Raw genomic sequence first — 15,933 nt, 5'->3', positions numbered from 1 at the left:
CTCAGCAGCTGCAGCTCCTGAGTGCTAGAGCACACACTCAATAGTTGTTGCACATGGGCTTAGTTGCTCCACAGGATGTGGTATCTTTCCTGATCGGGGATCAAATCCTTGTCTCCAGCATTGGCAGGTGGATTCTTTACCACTGAGCCAGCACGGAAACCCCTTTCTATGAGTTTTTATCTCAGGAGTCCATGGGAATCACATGGAAGTGTAATAAACATTTATTGAGTAAATGAGAAAACAGTGATAGAGACCAGAAAAAAAAAAAAAAAAAGGTTTATTCAACAAGCCTTCAGAGATGTTAAAAATTGTCTTTCTTCCACGGAGATCTGAGTCTGTGGAACAGGGAATCCAGCAAAGCAGTTTTCATTGACATGGTCTTTAAGCATTTCCAGTATCTGTGATAGTGGAAAGGACAGAAAGTTCAGATGGACATGGGTTTCTGGAGCAGTGGAAATTCCTTCCCTGAGATCTGGGTGGCATATTGCCAGAGAAAATCCAGTTAGTATAGTGGAAATGAGATTCATTACTTAAAATGATTCAACTTGCAGTTCTATGAACCGTCTGAGATTTGACTATCAGGGGCCCCTTTTCAATAAAGGTTTTTTTTTTAACAATAAGTTGCACCTTGAGCAGTATGATATCCATGAAAAATATTTAGCCAGAATTTTATGGAGGAGATTTGAGGGGAGACAAAGTGGTTCTCATTCCATCTGGAAGGAGGTTTGCTTACCTTTGCTGCAAGGAGCACTGTACTCAGCAACTGCAAACTCATCTGAATAAAAACAAAAACAGTCAAACAAAGTGAGAGGGAAAGCAAACATCGATGGGATATAGGTTAGTGAGAGAATCTTTATTGTGGGAAGAATTGTATCAGAAACACCAGCATCATTCATTTGATGTGTTCTCACTGCCTTGTGTCTTCAAATACTTTATACTTTATGTTATGCTTTCCTTTACCCTAAACTCTTGAAGGGCAGCAGTTTAGATATCATACTTATTTAAATTTCATATTGTCCTATAGTTGATTTTAACTGAAGAAAAAAGAACTAGATATCCTACAGGTGCTTTGTATTAGGAATAGTACAATTATACAATAGGTAATTTCTACAATGTTTGTGTAGAAGATAAAGACAGGAGAATCAGACTTGGTGGAGACAAAATGAACTGATGAGAGCAGTTAGTTTAATGAACTGGCCCAACACATCTTTCAAATATAAATCTCTGATCAAGAATTTAATTTCTGTGTGAACGTTGCTCTCACTCACCTGTCTCATAATAGTCATAGACTTTCACTATGGCAGGTTTCAGATCCCTTACTGGGATGTCTTGCAGAACTGTGAAGGTCAAGGTCAGGGTCTCATTTGTCACCTATAAAGCAAAAAGGAATTAAATGACCCTCCAGGGAGCTTCCGTCTCTCTTCTTTGAGTGAGTTTAAGTATTCACCTCTTTTGGGGAAAAACTTTTTGTCAACTAACAGGGTCCTTAAATTGGGTTAAAAGCTCTCAAAGTAGATGAAAACTTCCCCAAACTGTTTCTTAAATAGCTAAAACTATTCATACACTCCCATTAATATGAGTTCATGGCTCTGTTTATTGGGGTGAATGATGTATGCTTTTTATTGTTTGAATACCTATGTTTATTTTTAAGTATCAGAATTCAATATTTTCAGTTCTCTATCATGCAGAAATACTTGTTAACTCAAAATACGTGTATATATATATATATGGCTGAGTCCTTTCGCTTTTCACCTGAAGCTGACACAACATTGTTAATTGGCTCATGTATGCGTGCTAAGTTGCTTCAGTTGTGTCTGACTCTTTGCGACCCTATAGACTACAGCCCACCAGGCTTCTCTATCCATGGGATTTTCCAGGCAAGAATACTGGAGTGGGTTGCCATGCTCTCCTCCAGGGGATCTTCCTGAACCAGAGATTGAACTCTTGTCTGTTATGTCTTCTGCATTGGCAGGTAGGTTTTTTACCACTGAGCCACCTGGGAAGCCCAACTGGCTATACCCCTGTATAAAATAAAAAGTTTAAAAAAAAAGGAATATAAAAGGCAGATCGCTGCAGACTTAAGGTTCATAAAATTGTAAGCTATAATATCCATCAATATGGGAACAAATAAACTATGTAACACACAACTACAAAACCAGATTGGTTTATTGATGGACTGATCTTATATTTTATGGTCTAAGTCCTTCCTGAGATTGGTATTACCCTTTTGTCTTACTGATGTGATGTTGAAATGTGTGTGTGCTGAGTCATGTCCAACCCTTAGCGACGCCAAGGACTATAGCCCACCAGGCTCCTCTGTCCATGGGATTTCTCAGGCAAGAATACTGGAGTCGGTTGCCATTTACTTCTCCAGGGGATCTTCCTGACCCGGGGATCAAACCCTTGTCTCTTAAGTCTCCTGCATTGGCAGGTGGATTCTTTACCATTGGTGTCACCTGGTATATGATATTATGTTGATTATGTTGATATAATAATTGACTAACCCCAATGGTTGCTTCCTTCTATTATGCAGTATTTGCAAAATAACTTGTGCACATAAGTCAGCACCTTTTGTGGAGAATTTCTTGCTTTTGGGGGGTCCTAGAAATATTCATATCCCAATATTATATATAAGTCATTTCTTCCCATAGTCCCAGATGAAATATAAATAGAGGAGAGGAGAATATTTATTGGAACTAATGTTAGAATTCTCAAATTTTTAGTATGGAGATGATGTCTCCAAAAATGTCTTATCTGTATATTTTGCAACTAGACTGGCAGGGCACTCACCTTATCCAGATAAATCAAAACATGGTTGTTGCTAACTTCTGTTCGGCTCACGTTAGATCTTTCTAGCTGAAGAAAATTAAGACATTGTAAATGTTAATAAACAGGTGAAAACCCTGGGGAACCAGATAAAAGAATGTTTATTACCAAACTAAGCCTGAGGGTGAAATTTCTTGAAATGCTTTTTATAAGCAAAGACAATAATGTGGCAAAATTAAAGAGGAAAGGTAATTGGGATGCAGGGTTTAATATTAGTATGATACAGGACCTATGTATAAAGTTGATTTATTTGAGGAACAGGGAACAAAAAAGCTTAGAAATTACCCATATCTCAAGGTTCAATTCACATTCCATTCCTTTATGGAGGCTTTTTTTTTTCTTTACTTTTTCTTATTCTCAGTTTTCTCTGTACTTCTGCAATAGTTCTACTTTGTTAATCTTTTTCATATTTTTTCACTGGTTCATGTGCTTATGCTTTATTTTCTGAAGATTCTAAGCTCCGTTAAAGTAAGAGCCTGCCAACACTTTTTTTCCTAGTAGATGGGGCTCCTACCATAGTGCTGTTCATGACAGGAGACAGACTGCTGCTGTGTCACTAAAGCAGTGGACAGGAAGGATGCTGGAGCTGGCATCCAGCATCCAGGTCTGCCCAGGAAGCTCAGAAGACTAAATTAATATGATCCCTAATAGCTGCCACCCCAGTATGATCCATGGTGGAATAACAGTCTCAAAATTGTCTGAGTTGACCACTGAAGTTAGTAGTGAAAGACTAGTTAATGATAACAATGCTTCATAAAACTAGAAGAAAAGGAGAAAGTTTTACAGACCATTTGTTTTTCATGGGTGGCAGTTTTGGGTTATTAGTACTTAAAATTAATATTTCAAATTAATATCTTAATGGAAATGTGACCAAAAAATCCATCACAAAATTTTGAGACCCATTAAAGCAAAGTTTAATGGGAAAACAAACAACTCCCCATACAAACATACTAAATTATATTTCTGCATTTGGTGAAAGTAATGTCTTTGGTAGGAGTTGATTTAATAGTATTTTATATTAATGTCTTAGTCTAGAGATATATAAAACATTAAATAAAATAGAGTCTCCTTGGCTTATTGTAAACCTACCATTTTCACTGTTGGTTTCAAGGGAATGAAGCCAGATACCATCTTCACGTCAACAATTGCCATATTGGAGGCTGGACGGCTTCCAATATAACTAAAAATCCAGGGAAGAAAGGAGTTAGGATTTTCTGTGTCATTAAATATTCTTTTTCTATGTCCATTAAGCACATAAGAGTCCTGAAAGGTACCAGAAATCTTCCTAAATTTCTTATCAAGGAGCTAAAAAAACTGGCTGTGCATTAGAATCTTCAGGGGAGACTGTTGAAGCCACAGAGACCAGGCCTTACTCCAGACCAGATGAATCAGAATTGCATGGGTGTGACCTCTGAGCATCTGCCTTTTAAGAAAGCTCTATAAGTGCTGTATAGTTGGGCAGTTCAGTTCAGTCGCTCAGTCATGTCTGACTCTTTGTGACCCCATGGACTGTACCATGCCAGGCCTTCCTATCCATCACCAACTCCCGTCCAACACCATACTCAAACTCATGTCCATCGAGTTGGTGATGCCATCCAACCATCTCATCCTCTGCCGTCCCCTTCTCCTCCCACCTTCAGTCTTTCTCAGCATCAGGGTCTTTTCATATGAGTCAGTTCTTCATATCAGGTGGCCAAAGTATTGGAGTTTCAGCTTCAGCAACAGTCCTTCCAATGACTATTCAATACTGATTTCCTTTAGGATGGACTGTTGGATCTCCTTGCAGTCCAAGGGACTCTCAAGAGTCTTTTCCAACACCACAGTTCAAAAGCATAGATGGGCATGAGATTGCTAATCTATCCAGTTATTTGTTACATGTACTTTGTCTTTTTTCCTGAATAATATCCCCAACCAGGTTATAATATTCTTGTTGTTCAGTCACTAAGTCGGGTCTGACTCTTTGTATCCCATAGACTACAGGATGCCAGGCTCCCTTGTCCTTCCTATCTGCCAGAGTTTGCTCATAATATCTTGTGGACAGATACAAATAGCCCAGTAGTTATTTGAAAATGGCTGCATATGTATATATTTCCCCCAGATTGATTATTTTATATATAATCTGAGATTTAATTATCACCAGTAGGAATTTTAACTAGAGAGTCACTACTCCCTTCTATTCATACTTTGCAAGAGGTCTCCACCTTTGTCCTGGATAAAGCAAGAATAATATCGGATTTCATGACAATAGAATGAAATCAGGATGAATCATTATATTAGAATAAAATCAGGAATTCAGGTTAGAGGCAAGGGGTAATGTTCTTTATGTAATTATTATTGAGGGGGTTAATAAGCTGTAAATAAGGAGATTAGACATTAAGAGATCCTGCAGTGGGGGATATACAATGTAAACTTCATCACTGAGAAATTCTGTGTCAACATGGGAACAGGTTGCTTTTTCAATAAATGCAGAACAGACATTCACCGTCATGCTGCTCTGCTTAATGCGGAGTTCTAGTGAGAAGATTGGCTGTTATACCCAGAACTACATGATGCAGTCAGAGGTCTTACCTGACACTCAGTGAGATCTGGAAGCTGGTGTGGGCTTTGGGTCCATCACAAGTTTGGGGCAGAGTCTGCACCTCCAAAGCAAATGGGAACTCGTCTTTTTTCGGGAGAATATTGTATTTCAAAGATGTCTGTGGAACAGAGAAAAATCTGTGATTTTTCCTTCTCCAGGACTCCTCCCAGATACCTCAACCCTTTCTCTCATTTGCGCCATCGTTCACTGAGTTACGACTTTTCATTGACCGTGGTGACTCTGGATCTTCTGTGCCCAGAATCTCACCTGGAGGTAAACACATCCTTCTCCTGTGACTGACATGCTGTACTCTCCAGGCACCTCTGGCAATGAAACCTGCTGTAGTAACAGGCGGTTGCTGTTTTCCACTTGGAATTTTGTGGAAAATGTCCCTGAAGACTGGATGGTCACCTGTGCAGCCTTCCTAGCGCCGGTGAAAGTGGCTGCTCCGTATCTGGACAAGGCGTGGAGAGCTACCACTGTGTCCTGGAAGAGACAGGTGAGAGGACCCACTTAGGCATGACAGCCCTTGAAAGACCCATAAGTCCATGTTGTTAATAGTGAAAGTCACTCAGTCATGTCTGACTCTTTGCGACCCCATGGACTGTAGCCCGCCAGGCTCCTCTGTCCATGGAATTCTCCAGGCAAGAATACTGCAGTAGTTAGCCTTTCCCTTCTCCAGGGTATCTTCCTAACCCAGGGATTGAACCCAGGTCTCCCGCATTGCAGGCAGATTCTTTACTGTCTGAGCCACCAGGGAAGCCCAAGAATACTGGAGTGGGTAGCCTATCCCTTCTCCTGGGGAACTTCCCAACCCAGGGATAGAACCAGGGTCTCCTGCATTGCAGGAGGATTCTTTACCAGCTGCATTACCAGGGAAACCCAAAATCCATGTTAGTTGCCACAAAAGGAGCTTCGGTTTCCTATTTCCTGTTCCCCTCACTACTTTAGTAGTAGAATCCTCATTTTAAGATTGATTATAATCCTTACATAGATGACAGAACCATATCCTTTGCGTATCTACCTTGGACTGTATGGTTCTGTCATGTATCTATCCTTATTTCTCACCATCCTTGAATACTAATAACATTTTTCCTCATTTCAAATTATTCTTATCTTCATTTTCTTCTTCTTATACATGTTTGTATCTCGTTCAAACATTTTGCTACCTGAAGGTGAAGTGAAAGGTTCTGGCTAAGCACGGACCTGGGTGGAGGAGAAGCCCCCCTGGCAATTCTGCTGCTTTGAGATCCACTTCACGATGCTCGTGGCACGTTTGAGGTCCTCTGGGTTCGGGGCCGGCTGGGCCGTGACGTGAGCAAGGATCACGTAGGCCGTCATCTCCACCTCCGCAGACGGAGCCCTGGGTTGGTAAATGTCCTCCGTGAGCACCCTGGGTTTCTGAGGTCGTGTCCAGTGGATGGTATTATCTGGATGTGAGAAAAAGATTTTTTCATGTGGTATGTAAGTGACCACATACTCATGTTCAACTTCAAGTAAAAGTACAGGAGCCAGACCTGCAGTGAGGGTTTCCTTCCAATGATAGTCTGTTAAACCTTATCTGGATGCTTTTCCTTATGGGACAAGCTGAACTTAACTTCTCATAGAACTTGGGCTAAGGCGGTCATGTTGTTGGAGTCCAAAGCCTACAGCCATCCAAGTTGTGAAATGGTTGCTGCAGTTGTATTGGTGGAAGAAATAGCCGACCAAGTTCTCTGATTGGTTGTAGTAATTTCCTGTATCTGATGTTATTCTAACCTTGTCTAGGGTTTGTTCCCGGAGAAGGCAATGGCAACCCACTCCAATACTCTTGCCTGGAAAATCCCATGGACAGAGGAACCTGGTAGGCTGCAGTCCATGGGGTTGCCAAGAGTTGGACACAACTGAGCGACTTTACTTTCACTTTTCACTTTCATGCATTGGAGAAGGAAATGGCAACCCACGCCAGTGTTCTTGCCTGGAGAATCCCAGGGACAGAGGAACCTGTTGGGCTGCCGTCTATGGGGTCGCACAGAGTTGGACACGACTGAAGTGACTTAGGAGCAGCAGGGTTTGTTCAGTTTTCTATAAAGCCTGTCTTTGGAGATTGCTTATGAGGATCACAAATCACATGAGATAATGGAGTTTTCACTGATTAGATTAAAAAAGTAGAGTAATTCTCAAAATACCAAACGCTGACAGGGTGTGAAATAACAGGTTCTGATTTATACTGCTGTGGGAAGTAAACAGCTCTTTGGAGAGTATTTGGCAGTAATCCAGCAAAGGGGAAAATGTACTGAGCTCACGAATCCACCGGTTATGCTTTCCAAGTTCAAGTTAGACAAACTCAGGTACTACCCCCTCAAGGAGAATATGAGTATTCATTGCATCATGGTTTGCCACAGAAGTAAATAAACAAGAAAAGATCCATGAGAAGAGACACTCTATATAAGTTACGACCTTTCAGTATATTGTAATGTATTATGCTAGTCAATCTAATAACACGGACCATAGCCTTGTCTAACTCAGTGAAACTAAGCCATGCCCTGTGGGGCCACCCAAGATGGGTGGGTCATGGTGGAGAGGTCTGACAGAATGTGGTCCACTGGAGAAGGAAATGGAAAACCACTTCAGTATTCTTGCCTTGAGAACCCCATAAACAGTATGAAAAGGCAAAATGATAGGATACTGAAAGAGGAACTCCCCAGGTCAGTAGGTGCCCAATATGCTACTGGAGATCAGTGGAGGAATAACTCAGAAAGAATGAAGGGACGGAGCCAAAGCAAAAACAATACCCAGCTGTGGATGTGACTGGTGATAGAAGCAAGGTCCGATGCTGTAAAGAGCAATATCGCATAGGAACCTGGAATGTCAGGTCCATGAATGAAGGGAAATTGGAAGTGGTCAAACAGGAGATGGCAAGAGTGAATGTCGACATTCTAGGAATCAGTGAACTAAAATGGACTGGAATGGGTGAATTTAACTCTGATGACCATTATATCTACTACTGCAGGCAGGAATCCCTCAGAAGAAATAGAGTAGCCATCACGGTCAACAAAAGAGTCCGAAATGCAGTACTTGGATGCAATCTCAAAACGATAGAATGATCTCTGTTCGTTTCCAAGGCAAACCATTCAATATCACAGTAATCCAAGTCTGTGCCCCAACGAGTAACGCTGAAGAAGCTGAAGTTGAATGGTTCTATGAAGACCTACAAGACCTTTTAAAACTAACACCCAAAAAAGATGTCCTTTTCATTATAGCGGACTGGAATGCAAAAGTAGGAAGTCAAGAAACACCTGGAGTAACAGGCAAATTTGGCCTTGGAATACGGAATGAAGCAGGGCAAAGGCTAATAGAGTTTTGCCAAGAAAATGCACTGGTCATAACAAACACCCTCTTCCAACAACACAAGAGAAGACTCTACACATGGACATTACCAGATGGTCAATACCGAAATCAGACTGATTATATTCTTTGCAGCCAAAGATGGAGAAGCTCTACACAGTCAACAAAAACAAGACCAGGAGCTGACTGTGGCTCAGATCATGAATTCCTTATTACCAAATTGAGACTTAAATTGAAGAAAGTAGGGAAAACCACTAGACCATTCAGGTATGACCTAAATCAAATCCCTTATGATTATACAGTGGAAGTGAGAAATAGATTTAAGGGCCTAGATCTGATAGATAGAGTGCCTGATGAACTATGGATGGAGGTTCATGACATTTTACAGGAGAAAGGGATCAAGACCATCCCCATGGAAAAGAAATGCAAAAAAGCAAAATGGCTGTCTGGGGAGGCCTTGCAAATAGCTGTGAAAAGAAGAGAAGCGACAAGCACAGGAGAAAAGGAAAGATATAAGCATCTGAATGCAGAGTTCCAAAGAACAGCAAGAAGAGATAAGAAAGCCTTCCTCAGCAATCAATGCAAAGAAATAGAGGAAAACAACAGAATGGGGAAGACTAGAGATCTCTTCAAGAAAATCAGAGATACCAAGGGAACATTTCATGGAAAGATGGGCTTGATAAAGGACAGAAATGGTACGGACCTCACAGAAGCAGAAGATATTAAGAAGAGGCGGCAAGAATACACAGAAGAACTGTACAAAAAAGATCTTCATGACCAAGATAATCACGATGGTGTGATCACTGACCTAGAGCCAGATATCCTGGAATGTGAAGTCAAGTGGGCCTTAGAAAGCATCACTATGAACAAAACTAGTGCAGGTGATGGAATTCCAGTTATTTCAAATCCTGAAAGATGATGCTGTGAAAGTGCTGCACTCAATATGCTAGCACATTTGGAAAACTCAGCAGTGGCCACAGGACTGGAAAAGGTCAGTTTTCATTCCAATCCCAAAGAAAGGCAATGCCAAAGAATGCTCAAACTACCGCACAATTGTACTCATCTCACACGCTAGTAAAGTAACGCTCAAAATTCTCCAAGCCAGGCTTTAGCAATATGTGAACTGTGAACTTCCAGATGTTCAAGCTGGTTTTAGAAAAGGCAGAGGAACCGGAGATCAAATTGCCAACATCCACTGGATCACTGAAAAAGCAAGAGAGTTCCAGAAAAACATCCATTTCTGCTTTATTGACTATGCCAAAGCCTTTGACTGTGTGGATCACAATAAACTGTGGAAAATTCTGAAAGCAATGGGAATACCCAGATTACCTGACCTGCCTCTTGAGAAACCTATATGCAGTTAGAACTGGACATGGAACAACAGACTGGTTCCAAATAGGAAAAGGAGTACGTCAAGGCTGTATATTGTCACCCTGCTTATTATTTAACTTCTATGCAGAGTACATCATGAGAAATGCTGGGCTGGAAGAAGCACAAGCTGGAATCAAGATTGCCGGGAGAAATATCAGTAACCTCACATATGCAAGTTGTGGCTTTCTTTGTGGCCTAAACGGTAAAGCGTCTGCCCACAATGCTGGAGACCTGGGTTCAATCCCTGGGTTGGGAAGTTCCCCTGGAGAAGGAAATGGCAGCCCTCTCCAGTATTCTTGCCTGGAAAATCCAAGGATGGAGGAGCCCTGTACACTACAGTTGCAAAGAGTCGGACATGACTGAGCGACTTCACTTCACTTCAGATACGCAGACTACACCATCCTTATGGCAGAAAGTGATGAGGAACTAAAAAGCCTCTTGATGAAAGTGAAAGTGGAGAGTGAAAAATTTGGCTTAAAGCTCAACATTCAGAAAACTAAGATCATGGCATCTGGTCCCATCACTTCATGGGAAATAGATGGGGAAACAGTGGAAACAGTGTCAGACTGTATTTTTGGGGCTCCAAAATCACTGCAGATGGTGATTGCAGCCATGAAATTAAAAGACGCTTACTCCTTGGAAGGAAAGTTCTGACCAACCTAGATAGCATATTGAAAAGAGAGACATTACTTTGCCAACAATGGTCCATCTAGTCAAGGCTATGGTTTTTGCAGTGGTCATGTATGGATGTGAGAGTTGGACTGTGAAGAAGGCTGAGCACCAAAGAATAGATGTTTTTGAAGTGTGGTGTTGGAGAATACTCTTGAGGGTCCCTTGGATTTCAAGGAGATTCAACCAGTCCATTCTAAAGGAGATCAGGGCTGGGTGTTCATTGGAAAGACTGACGCTAAAGCTGAAACTCCAATACTTTGGCCACCTGATGCGAAGAGTTGACTCATTGGAAAAGACTCTGATGCTGGGAGGGATTGGGGGCAGGAGGAGAAGGGGACGACAGAGGATGAGATGGCTGGATGGCATCACCGACTTGATGGACATGAGTTTGTGAACTCCAGGAGTTGGTGATGAACAGGGAGGCCTGGCCTGCTGCAGTTCATGGGGTTGCAAAGAGTCGGACATGACCGAATGACTGAACTGAACTGAATGTATTATGCAGCAGTGAAAATTAACACACCCGTACAAGGGACTCCTTTCAGCCTAACATTGAACTTAAAATACAAAAGGTAAGCAGACAGACAAGGATCAAGTAGAAATACTTAGAAGGATGATAGCTCTTATCTAAAGATGAAAAATGTAAACATTCTGAATATTATTTAGGATTACACATGCAATAAAAAGATAAATCTATGGAGATTGTAATGACAAATTCTAGATCAACTACTTTTTAGAGTAGGAGTGGTACCCTGAGGGTTTTTCCAGCATTGGTAATATTCTGTTTCTTAAGCTGAAAGGGAGGTATTAAAGGTATTTGCTAATTGTTCTTTACACATTTTTGTATATCTGAAATGTTTCTCAGTGCATTATAAGAGTAAACAACTAATAGCACTGTCAAGGGAGAAAAGAAGGATATGTTTTATTGGATATCTTATTATTTGCATTTTATTTTTACTTCTTCTACCTCTCATATAGACCATTACATATACAGAAATATTGTGTGGATAATGAATAGACTTGTCCAACATCATCAGTTTTGTGAAATGAGCATAAAACACTAGAATTTATTCATGGGATTACTTCCTTCAGTCTTATGTTTAAAATGATATGATACACTGGGTGTGGGTGGGGCATATATTGAGAACTGATATCTTAACCAATAGCTAATACTTGTACAGCACTTGCTCTAGGCCATATACTTTTTTAGCACTAGTCTTCAGAGGCCAAGCTTCTTACTATTACAGTCTACTGCCTTTTAATCTTTGGATGTGTAACTTGAGTAAGAAACTTCGAGTCTATAATGATATAGAGGGACTTCGTTGCTGGCCCAGTGGTTAAGACTGAGCCTTTCAATGCAAGTGGTGTGGGTTCGATCCCTGGTCAGGGAACTAGGATCCCACATACTGCATAGTGTGGCCGAAAATTAAAAAATAAACAAAATGTAAATATAAGATATAGTTAAAGAAGAGAGGGAAAGGGATCCTGAGAGGTAGTCATGGGAGACCTTTGGTGTGGAATTCTTGATCCCGAGAATATGGGATGGGAGAAAGTTCTCGGGTGTGCTCTCACCTTCCTTCACGGCTTCCTCATACAGTGACGTCAGTACCTCTGTCCTCCTTTCCTGGTTACCCGCCAGGGCAAAGGCATAGGCCAACAGTGCCTTGGTGTAGACGTGGCTGCCTTGGGATCCTTCCTTGGCTGACTTCCAGGCTGAGTCCAGGCAGAACAGGGCATTGCGGACGACAGGGTGCTGGCGAGAGAGAACAGGAAGGGGGTGCGCTGTGTGAATAGGGAGGTTGGGGCCCCCAGGTAAAAACGGACCACAGCACAGAGGTCAGGTTGTTCAGCATTTATCCCTCTAGCCTCATTCTTAGGGAGGGAGAGAATAGTATTTTTTAATCTGTTAGTCTACATTCATAGTGCAAGAATATAATCCATATCTTTAGAATTTTAGATTCTATGTGTGTGTGATGCTGGTGGTGAGGTTGCTAGGGAAGAAATAGACAAGGGCCATCACTGGGAAAGTGTAAATGTATCTTAGTGGTTTGATCAAATTCTCTAATGATCTGGGAAGCACTGGCATTGCGTAGTGGGAAAGCTGAGTAAGGTGACATTTCAGACAACATGTCAGCAGTTTCATGGCATCCAGAGCAATGCTTTAGCCAGGACACGTACTGTAACAGGGAGAGGCATCTCTAGAAGGGCGATGGTGATGTAGGCAGAGAGGGTCACTTCATCGTCCACCCCACCCTGTAAACATGAGACAGAGAGAGATTTGAGTAAGAAGGACATTTATAGTGATCCAGCTTACCTTAGGAAACAAGAAAAATCTCAAATAAACAATTTAATCTTATGCCTGAAGCAACTAGAACAAGAAGAACAAACAAAACCCAAAGTGTGTAGAAGGAAAGAAATCATAAAGATCAGAGCAGAAATAAATGAAATAGAAACTAAAAATTAAAAAAAGGGTCAGTGAAACTAAAAGCTGATTCTTTGAAAAGACAGACAAAATTGATAAACCTTTCACTTGACTCGTCATGAAAAAAATAAAAGGGAGCGGGCCTAAATCAATAAAATCAGATGGGAAAAAAGGAGAAGTTACAACCGACACTACAGACATACAGAGGAGTACAAGAGAGCGCTATCAGCAACTGTATGTCAATAAAATGGACAATCTAGAAGAAGTGGACAAATTCCTAGAAGGTGCCATCTCCCAAGAAATTGAACCAGGAAGGAATAGAAAGTTTGAACAGACCAATTACCAGTACTGAACTTGACTCAGTACTGGTCAAGTTCTGAGTCGTTTAAAACTCCCAATTTAAAAACTCCCAATAACTAATTGAGTTTTTAAAATAATTTAAAAACTCCCAATAACTTCTGAGAATGCTCTTCATCAGCTCCTTGTATTCTGTTGTCAAGGGATTTGTCCTAATCCATATTTATCACCGTGGGGCAAAGTATCACATTCACCCTAAGTTCCATCCCCTCTTTCTGGTGCTGCTATCCAGGTTTTATTTTCATCTGATTTCCTTAAGGAATCCTTAGGTTATCACTTCCTCTCCTTATCCTTGTGGACAGTATACTGGACAAACAAAAACTAGCTCTGGGAACACTTCACCTTGATGGCATTGTTAAGCAGAGTCCCAGTACTCCTGAAACAGCCATTGCTCTTCTGCTTTTGGGCCAGCCAGGTGAGAGCTTCAGTAATATGTGCTTCATCAATGAAGATATAGCCTCGAGCCTGGGCAAAACTCTTCAGTACAAAGGCCGTGAGCCTGTGGGGGAGAGGAAGTGGTGATCACATCTATGTTGGTACAGTGGTTTCATAACCACTTCACAGCAGCAGCCTGCACAGGACACGTCTCATACACTGATGTGAGTCATCTAATAGACATACTTGTGTACTCAGAGCTTCCATTGCCTTTACTTGATGAATCTGCTGGATTTAGTACGGTTGACTCTTGAACAACATGGTTTGAACTGCATGAGTCCACTTACTCAATGGTTTTTTTGTTTGTTTTTTTAACAAATACGTACTGCAGTACTACATGATCCCCATTTGGTTGAATCTGTGGATGGACAACTGGGTTACAGAGGGCCAACTGTAGAGTGACAGTGTAGAATTTTCTACTGCTGAAGGTCAGCACCCATAACCTGCATGTTTTTCAAGGGTCAGCTGTACTCCTAATGTTACTTCTTTTTTTTTTTCTGTTTGATTAAGGCTTTAAATCTTTAGTGATTTTCCTTTGTAGATGGTAGAATTTTCTCATATACAGCTCTTACATGTGGTACCTTTTGACACTGTTTTGCCTGAGGTATCTCTTTTTTTGATTTTTTTTTGATGTGGGCCATTTTAAAGGTCTTTATTGAGTTTGTTACAATATTGCTTCTGTTTTATAAGGCTTGTGGGATCTTAGCTGCCCAACCAGAGATCGAACCTACACTGCCTGTGTTAGAAGGCAGTCTTCACCTCTGGACCACTGGGGATGTTCCTACCTTAGGGATTTTAAAATAATGTTTGATATCACTGGGACCATCTCATTTCTTTCCTCACTATTAGTTCGCTAGTGATCAAAATGAATCTGATCTAAAAAACATAATCTGAAGTTAACACAGTTTATTTGGAAGTTATGTGATATGGTCACTGGCTATCTCATTTAAAAAGTCATGGTTATGGAGGCTGTTTTAAAAAAATAGCTATTTCAGAAAGAATACCTTGGTGTATTATGAACAGGATGAATTCTGGGGACAAGTCTAACATATGTGTATTCAAATCTCAGCTTTTTTGCTTGTTGCCTTGCTAGTCTTGTATATTTATCCAGTATAACTATAGGCTTAATGATAATATCTGATAGGGTTACTGGGAATATAATTTTGATTATATATGTAAGAGAGCTGACACAAAAATAGAAGCTTGAAAAAGCTTTCTTTCCCTTACCAAGTATTGCCCTCACTGTTGCCACGATGCTCCCCAAAGGTGCTGTAAGAGCCATCGAAGTGCTTGTAGAGCAGCTGTCTCTGGTAACCTGGAGTGAAAGGTTCATAAGCAACATGAAAGATTGTACATTGCATGCCCAGACAAATCATCAAAACGCCCTGGCATCTTGTGCTATTCCCTAAATTTTGCTGCAATATGTTGGATGGTTCTGAGTCCTAAACATTTTATTGGAGGTTGGACACTGGATAGGTCCCATGAAATTGACCGTCATAGTAGTCTTATTATTGTAAATATCCTAGAATGATACATTTACATATCATAGAATGGATAAGTAACTCAAGCCTACTGGATAATCCAGTCTGTTATTAAAATAACACTGCAAAGTTTTCATGCACTTATTCAGTCACTCACCAGTGTTGAGGTAGAGGATAGCCTTGGACTTGAGCTCTGCAGTCAGCTGCTGTGTCTCATTTAGATAATCCAGAACATAGATGTTAGGGGCAAAGCGGGCCATATTCTGTTCTCCACAACCATAGGGCATTTGGAGGAGATTTTGGGTGTTTCTCATGGCAGAGCCTAATATGTCTCCTAGGAAATGGGAGAGATGGGAAGTCATAAAATTTATAGATTATGATGTATCAGAATCATTAGGAACAAATGAATAATTAGCTAAGGTAAAGAAAGGAGGATTTTTAGGAAGGGTGGGTCTTTTAAGAATAGA

The 15,933-nt window shown here is 40.9% G+C and overlaps 1 protein-coding gene across 2 annotated transcripts in view; it reads right to left on the bottom strand.

Annotated features, from left to right (window-relative positions):
• Positions 1–205: 205 nt before the first annotated feature.
• A2M (alpha-2-macroglobulin) overlaps positions 206–15,933 on the bottom strand; it is a 72,478-nt gene continuing 56,750 nt past the window's right edge. For both annotated transcript variants that reach the window (XM_019961599.2, XM_019961600.2), the window contains exons 25-37: positions 15,624–15,800; positions 15,213–15,300; positions 13,893–14,049; positions 12,950–13,024; positions 12,344–12,524; positions 6,611–6,834; positions 5,672–5,890; positions 5,395–5,522; positions 3,916–4,006; positions 2,791–2,856; positions 1,269–1,371; positions 734–775; positions 206–398 (exon numbers count right to left, since the gene is read on the bottom strand). In XM_019961599.2, the coding sequence (XP_019817158.2) occupies positions 382–398; positions 734–775; positions 1,269–1,371; positions 2,791–2,856; positions 3,916–4,006; positions 5,395–5,522; positions 5,672–5,890; positions 6,611–6,834; positions 12,344–12,524; positions 12,950–13,024; positions 13,893–14,049; positions 15,213–15,300; positions 15,624–15,800 (1,568 nt within the window). In that variant the 3' untranslated portion in view covers positions 206–381. The remainder of the gene's footprint in view (positions 399–733; positions 776–1,268; positions 1,372–2,790; positions 2,857–3,915; positions 4,007–5,394; positions 5,523–5,671; positions 5,891–6,610; positions 6,835–12,343; positions 12,525–12,949; positions 13,025–13,892; positions 14,050–15,212; positions 15,301–15,623; positions 15,801–15,933) is intronic.

This window comes from Bos indicus, chromosome 5, assembly GCF_029378745.1.
Source record: "Bos indicus isolate NIAB-ARS_2022 breed Sahiwal x Tharparkar chromosome 5, NIAB-ARS_B.indTharparkar_mat_pri_1.0, whole genome shotgun sequence".
In the NCBI taxonomy this organism is placed as follows: domain Eukaryota; kingdom Metazoa; phylum Chordata; class Mammalia; order Artiodactyla; family Bovidae; genus Bos; species Bos indicus.
The sequence above is the reverse complement of the archived record's forward strand: the minus strand, read 5'-3'. Positions and strand labels throughout refer to the sequence as shown.